The sequence below is a fragment of the Brassica napus genome, chromosome A10, assembly GCF_020379485.1.
Source record: "Brassica napus cultivar Da-Ae chromosome A10, Da-Ae, whole genome shotgun sequence".
In the NCBI taxonomy this organism is placed as follows: domain Eukaryota; kingdom Viridiplantae; phylum Streptophyta; class Magnoliopsida; order Brassicales; family Brassicaceae; genus Brassica; species Brassica napus.
Window position 1 is genome coordinate 3,037,322 of NC_063443.1, and position 16,173 is coordinate 3,053,494.

Genomic DNA, 16,173 nt, shown 5'->3' on the forward strand with positions numbered 1-16,173 from the left:
TAGATGAATAATTATATTTTTATTATCAGTAAATAATATATATTGATTATATAATATAAAAAAATAAAATTATTTACTTTTTAAACAAACTTGTCTCATGTTGGGGACTCGGTTATAGACATATCATATTCGAAGGAGACATTTTTACAGTTATCAATCTTCTTAACATTGAAAAAACAAATCTACATATCAAAACAATATCTCATACGATCTATTTGTGGAATAAATACTCTGAAGAAATTGAATTTAGGCATCAAAAAGGACTGGAAATGGATGTGCAGATATGTTATCTAAGTCTGCTTCAAGGGAAAGCTGATACTGTTTTGGTGAAGCTTTTGTTGCAGACCACAATTTACCACATTTGGAGAGAAAGGAATGGGAGGCGTCATCAGCAAAGCAGAGTCACCACTGATCATATGCGTCGGCGCATTGATAAGGCAGTGAGAAACAGAATCTCATCACTCAAATACAGGTTCGATCACAAATATGGAGGATTACTCAGCCGTTGGTTCCAGCTTAGTATGTGAAGAAGCACTGGTTCATACATAAAGATAGTAGAGTAGTCATACTTATGTAAATAACATTCTTTGCTTGATCAATAAATTTGATATTTCATCAAAAAAAAAAAAAAAAAAAAATGTCCATCCTATTTTTTTGTCCACTATTTCTTAAACATCTTGAAATAACTGATGCTAATTAATAATAAACTTTTTGCTGAAAAAAAAAATCAAATTTGTCTAATTATCGCTTAAATATTTTATTAGTATGGTCTAAGAAGCTTTTAAGTGATATCATAGTTTAATTTATTAGTTTTTTGGGGAAATTACATGTTTACCACTTTCATGCTACCACTTTTCATTTTTACCATCACTAATAAGACATTTTCAAAAATACATTTTTCATTAAGTGACAAAAGACTCTTATGTCCTTGTTATTTATATATATAATAAATTACTATTTAAATAAAAAAAATAAAAAAAAAATAAAAAAATAAAAATAAAAAATAAAAAATAAAAAAATAAAAAAAAATTAAAAAATTTAAAATTAAAAAATTAAAAAATAATTTTTTTTTATTTTTCGAAATATAGTTTTTCAAATTCGAAATTTTTTATAAAACTTTTTTTTTGAATTTTTTTTTTTGAATTTTTTTTTTTCAAATTTCTTTTTGAAAAACGAAAATTATGTTTGAAACTATTTTTTTAAAATTTTTATATATTTTTTAAGTATTTATATATTTATTAGAATCATAAATTTCACATTTCAAAAACCCTACCCCACCCTTCAACTCTAAACCCTAAGTCTAGATTAGTTAACCCTAAGGGTATAATTGTATTTTACCCTTCATTAAAAGTGAGGGTAAAAGTGGTTAGTGTAAACATGAAAAGTGGTACTATGAATGTGGTATTTGTGGCAATTTCCCTAGTTTTTTTTGTTAATTTTTAGAGGTTTTTGTATTTAAGATTTTTGTCCATATTAAGCTTCTATTTCTTTCACAAAATTGATATATATATATATATATATATATATATATCATAAAAATTACCATCAAATCAGTTTTACTTATTTATTATTTTGTTTTAACGAAAATACACTTTTTAAATAATTTAAAATAAAATTATATATTAATTTGCTGTATTTTAAGAATTTCATTGATTTAATTAATTTGCTTTGGTGGATAACTTAAAAAGTTTTCATATGAATCGGGGAAAGCAAGCTTATGTTGTTATATTATATTTATTTTGTGTATATAGAATCTATATATAATGCTAGTGTGATAAAGAAAGAACATTATTTTTTTGTAACTTCAAAAAGATACATTATTACAATTTGAAATGAATCAAAATTGAATAAAATGGTAATTAAATATTTGTAAATCTAATTGTTTAGTTGGATTCTCATGAAAAAAAATCGATTTGTTAAACAAATGTTTCAAAAAATTTTGTGGTATTGTTTTGTCTATAAATTATAAAATTTATTGAATTAATATATTTAATTATTGCATCCTTAAATAATATTTTATTAAGACATTAGAAAAATATGTTTTGAGTTGTTTTGTCAAATTGTACAAAATTCTATGCTTTTTCATATTTGTAACTTCAAAAAGATACATTATGACAATTTGAAATTAATCAAAATTGAATAAAATGGTAATTAAATATTTGTAAATCTAATTTTTTTTTTTATCTTGTTTAGTTGGATTCTCATGAAAAAAAATCGATAGGTTAAACAAATATTTCAAAATTTGTTGTGTTATTGTTTTGTCTATAAATTACAAAATTTATTGAATTAATATATTTAATTATTGCACCCTTAAATAATATTTTATTAAGACATTAGAGAAGTATGTTTTGAGTTGTTTTGTCAAAATTTTACAAAAATCTATGTTTTTTCATATTTGTCACGAAAATTTATATGTTAAACTTACTTTTACAAAATTCTTAACTTTGTCACGAAAACAAAAATCTATGCTTTTTCATATTTGTCAACGTTCTCACACTTTCTAAGAATATATTAGCTTAGTCACTTACTTATTTTTTTTTTACAAAACAAAGTATCGGAGTCTTGAAAGTTGAATTCATATTATTGTAAATGTACATAAGAGTTTGTGATTATATACTTAGTGGTTCTTGTATATGTGTCCAAGAAAGTTTTAATGGCTTAGTGGTAACTGTCCTATATATATATCATACTAACCCGGGTTCGATTCTCATCTTCGCATTGTTTTTTTATTTTTTACGAAAAATAAATGAGATGACATGGCAATTTTGGGTTCTCTGATTGGTTGATTTTTCTATCCTATGTGGACACCCTCTCCATGGCTTATATCCCCCTTTTAGTATAGTATATTCTTAAATTTGTCACGAAAACAAAAATCTATGCTTTTTCATATTTGTCAACGTTCTCACACTTTCTAAGAATATATTAGCTTAGTCACTTACTTATTTTTTTTTTACAAAACAAAGTATCAGAGTCTTGAAAGTTGAATTCATATTATTGTAAATGTACATAAGAGTTTGTGATTATATACTTAGTGGTTCTTGTATATGTGTCCAAGAAAGTTTCAATGGCTTAGTGGTAACTGTCCTATATATATATCATACTAACCCGGGTTCGATTCTCACATTCGCATTGTTTTTTTATTTTTTACGAAAAATAAATGAGATGACATGGCAATTTCGGGTTCTCTGATTGGTTGATTTTTCTATCCTATGTGGACACCCTCTCCATGGCTTATATCCCCCTTTTAGTATAGTATAGATTTTTATCTTGGAATTTTAACAGTATTGTTTTTTGTATGCTGACATTGTGTTTATATTTTATCAAAGTTATACAAATAATAGGTATGTTTTTTAGAAGTTATTTTAATCCCACAAACGTATGCAAAAAAATTCATCATGTCATCTCTTCAATGTTTTCCTATAACCTTAGATTCATTAAATTTATTCATTAGAGATGCTTCATTAGAGCCCTAAACTTATCCAAAGATGGCTTTGCCTATTGATTATATAAAAGAGATTACATTGGACTGAAAATGGTGACTTATAAACAACATAACAGATATGTTTATTTGTGTATACTATAGGATCATTTTCCTTAAGAAATGCAAAAACATATCTACCATTTTTGGCTTTTCAGACCTGCATCGAGCATGGCGGATGTGAATTTGTAGATTCTCCGGCATGTTCTTGGTAAGTAATCAGATCTTTTGAGAGATAACCATCCTAAACAACAACAAAACGTAGATGTCATAAGAAAATTAAAAACTTACATATCTTTGATTCCTATCAAATTTAGAAACGATCTTATTTGCCATCACTCCATCTATATTTAAATCAAGGTTAAGTAGGTATCCCGATCTACTTAAGAAATGAGAATTTAAACATAAAGTTAATCATGGTTTAAACGGAGGGAGAAAATATAACTGGATACCTACTACATGTTTAGTGTTGACTGTTGTTGCTAACAGTACAACAGGAGTTGCGAAGCTTAGAAATCGCCAGCAGGCTGATCCCACAGGTAGAGATTCAGAGCATGTCCCTGTAAATGGTAATCTTAAGCTCCATCACGAGAACGGGAAAACGTTGTTCTTATCATGGAGGTAAATCAAGACTGGCCGAGTGCTTCCTCCATCTATTCCATCAAGGGCTGGTGGTTCGCCCAGAGTTTGATTAGCTTGATGTGGCCAAGGACATCTAACACAATCAGTAAATAAATTATTTTCTTTGGGGTGTTAAAACCTGCTTAACCATCACTATGATTTGAGAATTAAAATTTAAATCGAGAACATAAAATCTTTCTTACCATACAAATCAATCTGAGGTCACAGTCTGCTTCAAAATCCTCTTAAGACTGGAACCTTTTAGAAATCATACGACTTTACATAAACGAAATCATGTTCCACACAGAGGTTCTGCGCATTGAGTTCATCTACAAACTTCTTTTATAACTTGTTTCCAAAGTTCCTGCAAAAACAAAGAAGATAAGACATACAGAAAAAATATGATTAGCTTTTTGCTTCATATGGCCGATGAAATCTTTAAAACTGAGAATAATTCATTAGTGTATGCTCAATCAACTTGTAGAAGTCAACAATAACGTACTATTTGCACCAATGTTAACTGCAAACCAACAAAGTCTCTCCCGGTCAAGACACTTGGATCAAACCAATTAGATTGAGTCATGCAGATCAAAGAGATTCCTTACCAGAATTGTTGCTTTCGTTGGTGTTTTCATCCTTCACATGGCCAAAGACTGGGCTAAATCAGCTGTCTTATTCCGCTTTATTTGTTTGTTGAACAGGGTAGCTCGTTCATCTTCTACGGTCTTATTCCCCTTCCACCTCTTTCGTTACTCTTCTCCAGATCCGTTTCACCAAAAGATAAAACAATTTACAAAAAAGAAAAAGTGCAGGTAGTTACTGTGTTACTAAGAGTTTCTTGGTTTTGAGAGAGTTGAGACTTTCTTTGTCAAGTTCCTGAAAGCAAGAAAAGCCAACTTAGTCTCTTAAATTATAAAAAGCTGGATTAGATTTCTACATAATAGTTCTGATTAAACAAACCAGTCCTTGTTGTATTTGTAGAAGAGACTCCTTCACTTTATCTTCAACATGTTGAACCTAAAACAAAAGATTACAAAGTCAACATGATGAATAAAAAGAAGCCAAGACAATTCAATTCAATACCTTCCTAGAGACTTGCTTTCCCATTGCAACCCACCTCTTTTTAGCAGCTTGTGTGCTTCCAATTTTGAAAACAGAAGGATCTAGCTTTTTCTGAAACAAACAAAAATAACAATTTTTAAGGCACACACCAGTGAAAGATAAAAGAAATTATCAAAAGCATAGTAATCATCACCTCAAGATCATCTTTGGATATGCTATCTTCCTCAGGAATAGCCGAGAAAAAGTGAATCTCCGGTTCCGCCGCATAGTAATCAAAACCAATGTCTCCCGTTTGAGCTCCTGCACATCAATGATTAATAACTAAACTCCACAACACATAGATCCGTGATTATCAATCGAAAGTGGTGGTGATACCTTAGCTTCGATGTAGCTGAAACCTTGGTGTGCTAGATATAAAAAAAGAGTGAAACTTTAGCTGAAACGAAGACATATTTGTTTTCATAGATAAAAAAAATGCGAAACTAAACCCTTTAATGATCACATTTAATCTATATGGAAGAAATCGAAAGCCTGGACCATAATCTCCATGATCAAACACTGTCAAGGTTACATCGGTGTTATGTAACAGGAACAGATCGTGAAAGAAAAAGCAAAAGGCATGTCAGAGAATGCAACGGAGTCACAAAAAAATGAGATTCGAAATTACCCAGATTCATAGCTTTATTACTCAATTGGGGATTGTGGTTTGATTTGGTATATACATTCATCCATCTCCGTCTATCTCGAAGCTTCAAGTCGACTTCTATGGCCGCATCCATGTCTTCTTCTTGCTTCCTTTCATCGCTCCGTCTAATCCCACTCAAACGAACCTTCTTCTCCTCCGTTAATCCTCCATCCAAAAACCTAATTCTCCGGCCAATCCCCTCTTTCCTCCGAGCGATCGTCACGTTCCAGAAAATACCAACCGTTATCGTCCCTCCCTTATCAGCTTCATCATCATCTCCGTCGACCTTCAACCGATCGAAGAGCTTCATCCGAAGCTACAAGAGATCGTCAAGCTATTCCAATCGGTGCAGGAGCCAAAGGCCAAGTTCGAGCAGCTCCTCTTGAGAGAGTCATCGACTTTCAGTTAGAAGAGAAGAAGAGGATAGGAAACGACGAAGAACGATGAGTTAACGGGCTCTGATCAAACAAATCGGATTAAAAAAAATTAAGCCCAACAAAACCCAAAGCCGTGCTGACGTGTCCGAATGCTGTTCTCCTATTGGCCGATTTTTTAATCTGACGTGGACATGCTCTCTACTCCTCATATAACCCTTTTAATATAGTATAGATATCAATTCTCCATATCTACCTTTATCCACTATAAACATTTTGTAGTGACCAGATTGCTCCAGTTTATAGGTACTTTCTCCGAGTGAATGTAGATGCCTTTAAATTTTTGTAGATGCGTTTGGACAAAAACATATATATTGGAGTGGTCATAAGATTGACAAATACTTGGGTTTGATTCAAGTACACCTGGACAAGATTTACCAAAGTTCAAACTTTGAACTTCAAAGTTTAAGATATATTTGTCAGAACAAATTGGTTCTTATCTTTTTACTCAAAGAGTACAAAATTTTCCATTTTTAGTATAAAATATTCTACGGTTTGTTTCTTTTCGTTGGGTTATCTTTTCAGTTTTGGTCAAGCTTTAAATCTCTTTAATTAGATTTTATTGTTTATTTTTTGTCAGGAAAACCGTTGTTTGACCCTTTTGTTTTTTTCATTTTCAAGAAATAAACAAACTCATAACAAACAATCCAGTTCAATATAAAATCACTTTCAAACACTTATATAAATCCATCTCATTGAAAAAAAAAGATTTATCAAATTTTAATCAGAAAGTTGAACAAAAAGTAAAAGCGTAACAGTTACAACTACAATGGCTACGTCCAAAACCATAGCGGTCATTCTATTCCTAATAACGCTAGTTAAGTCTAGCAACGCGGCTGAGAACGCCACAACGCAACCGCTCGCCCCAGCCATCCTAATCTTCGGAGATTCAACCGTGGACACGGGCAACAACAACTACCACGCCAATGCCAACTTCAAGGCAAACCATATCCCTTACGGAGTCGACCTCCCAGGGAAAGTAGCGAGCGGGAGATTCTCAAACGGAAAGCTATACTGCGACATCGTGGCCTCCAAGCTTCACATCAAAGAGCTTGTTCCTCCTTTTCTACAACCTAACCTCTCAGACGCAGAAATCGCCACCGGGGTTAGCTTTGCATCCGCTGGCTCAGGCTTTGACGACCAAACTATGCTCTTGACCAAGGCCATCCCCGTCTCACATCAACCTACAATGTTCAAGAGTTACATTGAACGTCTCAAAGGTATTGTAGGGGAGAAGAAAGCGATGGAGATCATCAATGGTGCCATCGTGATGGTTAGTGCGGGTACTAACGATTTCATCTTGAACTATTATGATTTCCCCACAAGGCGTCTAGAGTATCCTCAAGTATCTGATTACCAGGATTTCGTGCTTAAGAGACTAGAAAAATTCGTCAAGGTAAACATCTAATAGAAATTTTTTTCTTCCATAAATCTATACTCTCTACGTATAAATTTTATGAGCAGTGTTTTGAAATACGCTATAGGATAGTCAGGCTGTTAACAAAAAATATAGAACAATTCTATCAAATAATCATTTTTAAACTTTTGTTACAAAAATAGCTTTCAAAATGACTAAAATAGTTTTTTTATTTTAATTTTTTTTATGTTTATTCTTAAAAAAAAATTGAAACCGTATCTCCAAAATCACACCCCGTAACTCTAAACCCTAAGTGTAGATTAGTTAACCTTAGGGTAAACATGATTTTTTGGTCATTTTCTTCATTAAGTACTATTTATGTGAACATTAACTAAGGTGGCGATTGGTTTTCCCGCTACCACCCGCAAACGCAGCTTTTGCGGTCGGTAGCGGTTGTCGGCGGTTTGCAACAATCACTCAAATCGCCTTAAACCGCTTCAAACCGCTCCGAATCTCATAAATTCAAAAGCTGGCTCCAGCTAGCGTTTGCGGTTGCGGGCGGTTGCGGGAGGGTAAAATTTTTTTCTTTTTTTTTAAAACAATATATATACAAAGAAAAAATATTTAATAAAAAATTTAAAATTGAAATTATGAAAATATTAAAATATATCTATTTTATTTTAATTAATATTATAAACTTTTATAATAAAAACAATTTCAATAAATTTTCAAAAATTAAAATTATAACTTTCTAAATATAAATTTTATATTTATTATAATTTTATGATTTTTGATATTTTTATAATTATATTAAATGTAAATATTGTTAATTTATTATTTGACTGTTACCGCATTTGGTAGTTAACCAGTCATAAGTCACCCGCAAACGCACCAATTTTTAACCGCAGTACCAGTCGTACAAATCTCTTAAAACCGTTAGAAACCGCAACCGCCCGCATCCACAAACTCCCGCAACCGCAACCGCAACCGCTGCGTTTGAACCAGTCAGGCCCTAAAAAAACTATTTTAGAAAATTTCTCATTACATATATAAAAATATATATATACAGATAGTTATACAAGATATATATGGTTATATTTAAAAAATAAATAAATATAATACTATATCATCCATAATTGTATATCGATTTATTAAATAAAGTCTGTATGAATAATGAAAATGTTTTTACCGCCAATACTATACTGGTCAAGTATGTCTTGTATATTACCGTCATTAATTAGCTAGAGACTACTAATGTACCCTTTACGTTTTTGATATGTCTAGGAGCTTTACAATTTAGGGTGCCGAAAAATGTCGGTGGGTGGGTTGTCGCCTATAGGCTGTCTGCCGATCCAAATAACCTCAAAACTCACCAGAGGCATATCCAGAAGATGCATAAACAGTGAGAACAAAGATGCAGTCTTGTACAATGAAAAACTCCAAAAGCTATTGCCTGCTATTGAAGCTTCTCTTCCAGGAAGCAAGATCTTATACGCAAATGTCTACGATCCTATGATGGACATGATCAAGCACCCTGCCAAATACGGTATGTTTACTTTGCTTCTTCCACAAGTCATCATCACCCTAGTTTATATATTGACGGCTTGGATATTTTTATTCACGTGTAGGGTTTAAGGAAACCAGGAAAGGGTGTTGCGGAACAGGATTTTTAGAGACGAGTGACATGTGCAATTCCGGTTCTAAGTTGTGTTCCAATCACTCGGAGTATATGTTCTTTGACTCTATTCACCCTTCCCTCGCCACCTACACTCACCTTGCTGGTTCTTCTGCCTACTCTACCATATCGAAGCTTCTTGATGCCTAAAGCTCTCAACTATTAAGAATTTGATTGGTTATACAGTTTTTGTATTAGTCACCATGAGATTGATTTTATTCTTTGATGTATATTGTCACTTTTTTTTAATTCCATCAATATTCTCACCAAACAAAACAAAAAAGACATTATTAACAGGATTCACAATGTTACAAATTTTAGATTAATAATCCTTTTCTTTTCCATTTTAAATTTAATCAACTTTAGCGTTCTTTAAACAACCCCTTAATCCCCAACTCCAAATCTTCAACAGTATAAGCAATAGGATTAATTTTACAACTTTCTTAAATAAAAACACTTGTTATAAAAATAAAAATGATTATACTCCCTCCGTTTCAGATTACTTGTCGTTGTATGGTAAATTTTTTGTTTCAAAATAAGTGTCGTTTTATAATTTCAATGCAAAATTTATTTTTATATTTTTATCTATTTTTTAATTGGTTAGAATGTGGTTGGGTGAATTAATAATGATGTTTTTATCTAATAAATATACAAAATTAAATGTTTCCTTAATTTGTGTGCCGAAGTCTAAAACGACAAATTATCTGAAATGGAGAAAGTAATCTTTTGTCTAAAATAGATGAATACATTAAACACACACATTTACTTAGGGTATGAATGGTGACCAGGGAACGGCGAGGAATAATGCATTCCATAATGTTCCTGAAAAAAATCACCATTCACAAGGAATAATAATTCCCTCTCATTGCCTTTCATTCTTTTTTTTGTAGAGAATTAAAGAACAAAAATATTCCTTGTTAAAAGTGATAAGGAACGACCATTCCTTTTCATTCCTGCTATTTTATTCCCGAACATTCATTTTTAATCTGTTCCTCTTGTTTAATCTGTTCCTCTTGTTTTCCGAATGGTCACCAGTCAGACCCTTAAAGTTACTCTATTGTAGAAGAAAATATAGGAAAATACATTAAAGATGGTTTTATATAGATATTTCCGTTAATAGCAATCTCAAATTAATGATTTAAACCATAATAGCACTCTCAAATTAATGTAAGAACCATTTTAAGTATGTTTATTTATAGTAGCATAACATCAATGTTACTTAAATTATTGTGTTGCTTTTAAGACTTTCTGCTAACGACTGTTTTCAATCGATATCTCCAGCCTATAACATCCGTTTGGTTAGATTTATCCTCGTGTGCAATATCTTTTTGTTATTTTCTTTATTTCTTTTTTTCGATGTTTTACTCTAATGCACAAATATTAAGAAAAATCAATTTTTATCAAAAGCATCAATAAATTACAATATAAAATTAGCTTATTTAATTATAAATAAAAATAAAAAATTTAATTGGTTACACAGTTTTTGATAAAGTTAAAGTTACATAGATTTGTGCAAACTTCATCTATTATGAAACAACAAAACTTCTTTAAAACATCAAATTCAAATATATTGAAACTGAGGGAGTATTGTTTTGGACGTAAATGATTTCCGCAATCTTAATTGATCTCCCGCTGCACGTACTTCTATTATAAACTCGTTTTCGTGTTAGAACTTTGGAGGATCCATTTTTATAAGAGATTCTATATTTCTATTCATACCAAAATATCAACATAGACAACCACATACAATAAAAAAAATCGTGTCAAAAACAACAACAACCATATGTGCATATGCACAATGATATAAGTATTATGGTATATGATTTTCTTGCATGATCTCGTTGGTTTCTTTCTTTTTCTTTTGTTTTTTGCTAAAACTCGTTGGTTTCTTTGTACCTATATTTTAACGTTTTATAAGATATTTGCATTTAGATTGTAAGGCTTATTATTGACCATAATCACACATATCAGTTCTCCATATCTACCTATTAATATCTACTATAAACATTTTGTAGTGACCAGGATGCTCCAATTAATTCGTAAGAGTATTTTTCTGAGTGAATGTGCCTTTAAATTTTTGTAGATGCGTTTGGACAAAAACATATATTGGAGTATTCATGGATCGAGTCAACGAATACTTGGGTTGATTCAAGTACATCTGGACAAAAAATTTACCAGAATAATTTTTACCAAAATAAAAGTTTCAACCTTTTTTGTTAGAACAAATTGGTTCTTATCTTTTTACTCGAGAGTACAAAATTTTCCATTCTTAGTATAAAATATAATTAGGGTTTGTTTATTTTCTTTGTGTTATCTTTTCGGTTTGGTCAAGCTTTAATTCCCTTTAATTAGATTTCACTATTTATTTTTGTCAGACAAACCGTTGGTTGACCCTTCTGTTTTTTCCCATTTTCAAGTAATTAACAAACTCACAACTAACAATTCAATCCAATAGAAAATCACTTTCAAACACATATAAAATCCACCTCAATGAGAAATAGATTTATCAAATTATAATCAGAAAGTTGAACAACGAGTAAAAGCGCAATAATCACAACTACGAGTGCTCAATTATTCACAATGGCTACGTCCAAAACCTTAGCGGTCATCCTATTCCTAACAACTCTAGTTGCGTCCAGCAACGCGGCTAAAAAAGCCACAACGCGACCACTCGCCCCGGCCATCCTAATCTTCGGCGACTCATCCTTTGACACGGGAAACAACAACTACCTCCCCGATGCCAACTTCAAGTCTAATCATATCCCTTACGGAGTCGACCTCCCAGGGAAAGCAGCGAGTGGTAGATTCTCAAATGGAAAGCTCTATTGCGACATCATAGCCTCCAAGCTTCACATCAAAGAGTTAGTACCTCCTTTTCTACAACCTAACCTCTCCGACACAGAAATCGTCACCGGGGTTAACTTTGCATCCGCTGGTTCTGGCTTTGACGACCAGACTATGCTCTTGACCAAGGCCATCCCCGTCGCATATCAACCTACCATGTTAAAAAGTTACATAACTCGTCTCAAAGGTATTGTAGGGGAGAAGAAAGCGATGGAGATCATCAATAGTGCGATCGTGATGATTAGTGCGGGTACTAACGATTTCATCTTGAACTATTATGATTTCCCCTCAAGGCGTCAAGAGTATCCTAAAGTATCTGATTACCAGAATTTCGTGCTTAAGGGACTAGAAAAATTCGTCAAGGTAACCATCTAATCGCAATGGAAATATATTTATTTAAAAATAAAATATTATATCATGCATAATTTTATATTTGATTTATTAAATAAAATCTGCATGAACAATGAAAATTGTTTGTACCTTCAATAATACACTTGTCAAGTATGATCATCACTTGTATATTGCCAATCATTAACTAGAGAATACTATTTAATGTACACTTTGTGTGTGTGTGTGTGTTGGTATGTCTAGGAGCTTTACAATTTAGGGTGCCGAAAAATGTCGGTGGGTGGGTTGCCGCCTGTGGGCTGTTTGCCGATCCAAGTAACCTCAAAACCCGGCAGAGGCATATCCAGAAGATGCATAAAAAGTGAGAACAAAGATGCAGTCTTGTACAATAGAAAACTTCAAAAGCTATTGCCTGCTATTGAAGCTTCTCTTCCAGGAAGCAAGATCTTATACGCAAATGTCTACGATCCCATGATGGACATGATGAAGCACCCTGCTAGATACGGTATGTTTGCTTTGCTTCTTCCACAAGTCATCACCCTAGTTTATTGACGGCTTGGATATTTGTTCACGTGTAGGGTTTAAGGAAACCAAGATAGGGTGTTGCGGAACAGGGGGTTTAAGTGACATGTGCAATTCCGGTTCTAAGTTGTGTTCCAATCACTCTGAGTATATGTTCTTTGACTCTATTCACCCTTCCCTCGCCACCTACACTTACCTCGCTGGCTCTAGCTACGCTACCTTATCGAAGCTTCTTGATGCCTAAAGCTCTCAACTATTAAGTACTATTTCATTGGTTATACAGTTTATGTGTTTGTCACAATAAGATTGATTCTATTCTTTGATGTATATTGTCACTTTTTAATTCCATCAACATTCACCAAACAAAACAAAAAACATTATTTAACAGGATTCAAAATGATACAGATTTTTTCGATTAATAATCATTTTTTTCTTTTCATATAAAATTTTAATCAACTTTAGCGTTCTTTGAACAACCCCTTAATCCTCAACTCCAAATCTTCAACGGTATACGGAATAAACGGCTCTCCACGCCTCCCATTAATCTCCGGCGACGCCTTCAATCTTCCGACGAAGCTTGAGTACGCCGGAGACACAATGCCAGCAACTGAGCTTCTCAACTCCTCTCTCAACTGCTCATCAGTAACAACCCATTGAGATTGCATCAAACACACTTCATCGAACCGGGCTTTGAACAGTTTAAGATTCTCTATCAACTTAGGATAGGGACTCTCGGTCCTAAGCAATCCCACGACTTGGTTCCACGAGCTCCTTAGGAAATTAGAATGGTATTGCCTCAGCTTCGCTGCATGCTTGACAATCCAGTCTTCTCCTAGGACCGAACCAAGCTCGTTATCCGTGGCCTTGTCAAGAATATACTTACCGTTGTTCATCATGAACAAGAAACACAAAGGCAGGTCACGGTACGTTCTTTTCTTGCCTTCCAAGTTACTCTCCAACAACTCCAAAACCCATATAAGTTGCACAGACAAAGGTCTTGTCTCCGATCCGGCATCGTTCCCGGTATGGTCAAGGATCTGCTCCAACGATTGTCGCGATTTACACGCCGCACGCAGATAATTCATTACGTACCGTGTGATCGGGTGAATCCCACCGCCGGGAAACGCGGTTTTGGGAGGGTCGCGACGGATTAAATTCTCAAGCTCCATAAATATCCCTCTAACCGCTTCACCTAAACGTTTCTGAATCGCAACCGCCTCGTGCTTCAGCGGCGAACAATATTTATTAGAGAATAACGTTTCCATTTTTGGAATCAGGTCTTCAACCGCTTCGTATAAATCCATAACCTTAAACAAACGTTCAGGCAAACGGCTCCCTAGAGCGATTGCGTCTGCGAAGTTCAAAAGCTGTGTGGTCGTCCCGCGACAAACTTCCATGAAGGATAGATCGGTTACGGACGAGACAGGGAGATCGGAGAAAACGCGGTCGCAGAGAAGACGCTCGCTAGGGAAGAAAACGCGGAACACCATTGTAACGGCTTTGATCCAACGGTCGATCTCGTCTTCAAGGTCTTGCCATGGAGAGTCTTGGACTTCTTCCATGCTTAGCCCTCTCAGATGTAACCTCGATAGACTCTCCTCTAGAAACTCTCTCCGTCGACTGCTGTACACTCGTGAACACTCTTTCCCGAATCCACCGGAGACCATCCGCACAGCGATCGCGTTTAGATCGCCTATGACGCTAGATTGTAGCGGCTCGATCACGATTTTGTAGTCAGTCACCGGACGAGCAACGATAATCTATTCAAAAACCAAACCAAATCAAGTTGAACTAACAAAATTTAAACCAAACTAAAAAATATATTTTCTTACAAAAAAAAAAAGAAAAACAAATTGAAATCCATTTAAATTTACTAAATAATTGAATAGACGCAAAATTTGTTAGATGATTATATTGATAATAGAAATGATAATTAATTAAATTTCGAATCCATTTTAATATTACTGAATAATTGAATAAACACAATATTTGTTAGATGTTTTTAAATTTTAAATCCTATTTAAATGTTGTAAAATTTTACTACAATCTTAACTGAAACCAAACCGAATCAACTTGGACCGACAGTTTAAACCAAACTCATATGTATAAATTTAAACCGAACTATAAATTTAAGCCGGATTGTCAACAAAACGAGAAGTTAATGTGGATTTTGTATTTAGTAATTAAATATATTTGCATATTCATTAAGTACCTGGTCGTAGCCTATGTCGTTGTCTTCTTCACCGGAGAACTCGTCGTCCGAGTCAAACGTGTCGGAGGCTCGGTCCATTACATATGCAAACTCCTCCTGAAGCCTAAACATCACCTGTTGAATCAGCTCATCGGCACGGGAGATACAGACGGCGACTGATTTATCTCCGGCCATGGATCTCAAGTCTCCAGCCATCGCAAGTAGGTCATCAACAGCGTCAAGGAAGCTCCGCGAGTCAACGGGATCAGACCAGATCGGTCGATCCTCCACGATGTAGCTGGAGATCTGTCGCTCTAAGGAGTTAAGTGATCGGTTGAGGTTAGCGTCGCCGCGGGATGCTGTGGAGGCTCGAGAGTTGCCGCTTGTGTTTCCCGTGGCGCCATAGCCGGAGAGAATCTGTAAGATATCACCGGCGGCGCTAGGGTCCTTGCCGAGAGCTCTGGCGATGTCTCTGGCGGCTGCGTAAAGATTCTCGTCGCCGGCTTCAGCCATATGAGTTTGATTGGAGAAGATAATAATAATAAAGGTTCGTGGAAACTAGGGGGGATCGGTGGATTATGTGAATAAAGACGAAACTCTTTAAGATTATGAAATGGAAAAGTCTTCGGGCAGCAGAAGAATGAGATTAGACGCGGGAAGCATGTCTGACTTGTGTGCTTCTGTTTGTATTTTGATTGATTCTGTAATTTTTTATTGCGACGACCAAGACTTTGTCTTTGTTTCAATATTTTTTGGGTTCGGTCTGGTATGATGTTTAAATCAGAACGTGAATGCACTTTACCAACCGCATTATGCGTTTTGCGTTTGTCAGTGACCCTAAATTAATCGTTTCATGCATCGTGGGAATTGGTCATGGGCCAATGACTTCGTCGTGTTGAATTTTCGGTGTTGGGTCCACTTTATAATTAGCCAGTGACTTTTGTTTCCTTGCATTT

The 16,173-nt window shown here is 34.1% G+C and overlaps 4 protein-coding genes across 6 annotated transcripts; 2 read left to right on the plus strand and 2 right to left on the minus strand.

Moving 5' to 3' along the window:
- Positions 1–3,273: 3,273 nt before the first annotated feature.
- Positions 3,274–6,326, minus strand: LOC106452785. Of its 3 annotated transcripts, none has more exons than XR_001289863.3 (9): positions 5,829–6,301; positions 5,537–5,568; positions 5,355–5,461; positions 5,183–5,272; positions 5,060–5,116; positions 4,705–4,975; positions 4,303–4,463; positions 3,935–4,193; positions 3,274–3,722 (listed from the first exon to the last, which is right to left on the minus strand). XR_001289863.3 is itself a non-coding variant. In XM_048743505.1 (6 exons), exons 1-4 carry the CDS (start codon positions 6,154–6,156, stop codon positions 5,263–5,265), a joined length of 477 nt encoding a protein of 158 aa, XP_048599462.1. In that variant the 5' UTR covers positions 6,157–6,326; the 3' UTR covers positions 4,733–4,975; positions 5,060–5,116; positions 5,183–5,262. The 3 variants fall into 3 exon arrangements, 1 of the variants encoding a protein (XP_048599462.1); XR_001289862.3 differs by having other exon boundaries at positions 3,277–3,722; positions 3,931–4,193; positions 5,829–6,290; XM_048743505.1 differs by lacking the exons at positions 3,274–3,722; positions 3,935–4,193; positions 4,303–4,463 and having other exon boundaries at positions 4,733–4,975; positions 5,829–6,326.
- A 260-nt stretch (positions 6,327–6,586) lies between these two features.
- Positions 6,587–10,366, plus strand: LOC106425848 (GDSL esterase/lipase At2g30310-like). The gene is made up of 3 exons (XM_048743506.1): positions 6,587–7,676; positions 8,922–9,183; positions 9,266–10,366. Exons 1-3 carry the CDS (start codon positions 7,050–7,052, stop codon positions 9,460–9,462), a joined length of 1,086 nt encoding a protein of 361 aa, XP_048599463.1. The 5' UTR covers positions 6,587–7,049; the 3' UTR covers positions 9,463–10,366.
- Positions 10,367–11,310: 944 nt separating this feature from the next.
- On the plus strand, positions 11,311–13,270 carry LOC106425849 (GDSL esterase/lipase At2g30310). The gene is made up of 3 exons (XM_013866572.3): positions 11,311–12,519; positions 12,748–13,009; positions 13,083–13,270. Exons 1-3 carry the CDS (start codon positions 11,893–11,895, stop codon positions 13,268–13,270), a joined length of 1,077 nt encoding a protein of 358 aa, XP_013722026.1. The 5' UTR covers positions 11,311–11,892.
- A 110-nt stretch (positions 13,271–13,380) lies between these two features.
- Positions 13,381–15,919, minus strand: LOC106425870 (exocyst complex component EXO70B2). Its single transcript, XM_048743507.1, has 2 exons — positions 15,239–15,919; positions 13,381–14,786 (listed from the first exon to the last, which is right to left on the minus strand). The coding sequence occupies exons 1-2, from the start codon at positions 15,728–15,730 to the stop codon at positions 13,485–13,487; spliced, it is 1,794 nt and encodes a 597-aa protein (XP_048599464.1). The 5' UTR covers positions 15,731–15,919; the 3' UTR covers positions 13,381–13,484.
- Positions 15,920–16,173: the final 254 nt, after the last annotated feature.

What these genes read in the sequence shown, in the direction of transcription:
- LOC106452785 (XM_048743505.1), bottom strand. Translation starts at nt 6,156, where the DNA reads ATGAAGCTCTTCGATCGGTTGAAGGTCGACGGAGATGATGATGAAGCT. An exon ending in TAATAAAGCTATGAATCTGG is followed by an intron (nt 5,569 to 5,828) that starts GTAATTTCGAAT and finishes TTTTATATCTAG; the next exon opens with CACACCAAGGTTTCAGCTAC. An exon ending in TCAGCTACATCGAAGCTAAG is followed by an intron (nt 5,462 to 5,536) that starts GTATCACCACCA and finishes ATTGATGTGCAG; the next exon opens with GAGCTCAAACGGGAGACATT.
- LOC106425848 (XM_048743506.1), top strand. Translation starts at nt 7,050, where the DNA reads ATGGCTACGTCCAAAACCATAGCGGTCATTCTATTCCTAATAACGCTA. An exon ending in GACTAGAAAAATTCGTCAAG is followed by an intron (nt 7,677 to 8,921) that starts GTAAACATCTAA and finishes TGATATGTCTAG; the next exon opens with GAGCTTTACAATTTAGGGTG. An exon ending in CAAGCACCCTGCCAAATACG is followed by an intron (nt 9,184 to 9,265) that starts GTATGTTTACTT and finishes ATTCACGTGTAG; the next exon opens with GGTTTAAGGAAACCAGGAAA.
- LOC106425849 (XM_013866572.3), top strand. Translation starts at nt 11,893, where the DNA reads ATGGCTACGTCCAAAACCTTAGCGGTCATCCTATTCCTAACAACTCTA. An exon ending in GACTAGAAAAATTCGTCAAG is followed by an intron (nt 12,520 to 12,747) that starts GTAACCATCTAA and finishes TGGTATGTCTAG; the next exon opens with GAGCTTTACAATTTAGGGTG. An exon ending in GAAGCACCCTGCTAGATACG is followed by an intron (nt 13,010 to 13,082) that starts GTATGTTTGCTT and finishes GTTCACGTGTAG; the next exon opens with GGTTTAAGGAAACCAAGATA.
- LOC106425870 (XM_048743507.1), bottom strand. Translation starts at nt 15,730, where the DNA reads ATGGCTGAAGCCGGCGACGAGAATCTTTACGCAGCCGCCAGAGACATC. An exon ending in ACGACATAGGCTACGACCAG is followed by an intron (nt 14,787 to 15,238) that starts GTACTTAATGAA and finishes GTTTTTGAATAG; the next exon opens with ATTATCGTTGCTCGTCCGGT.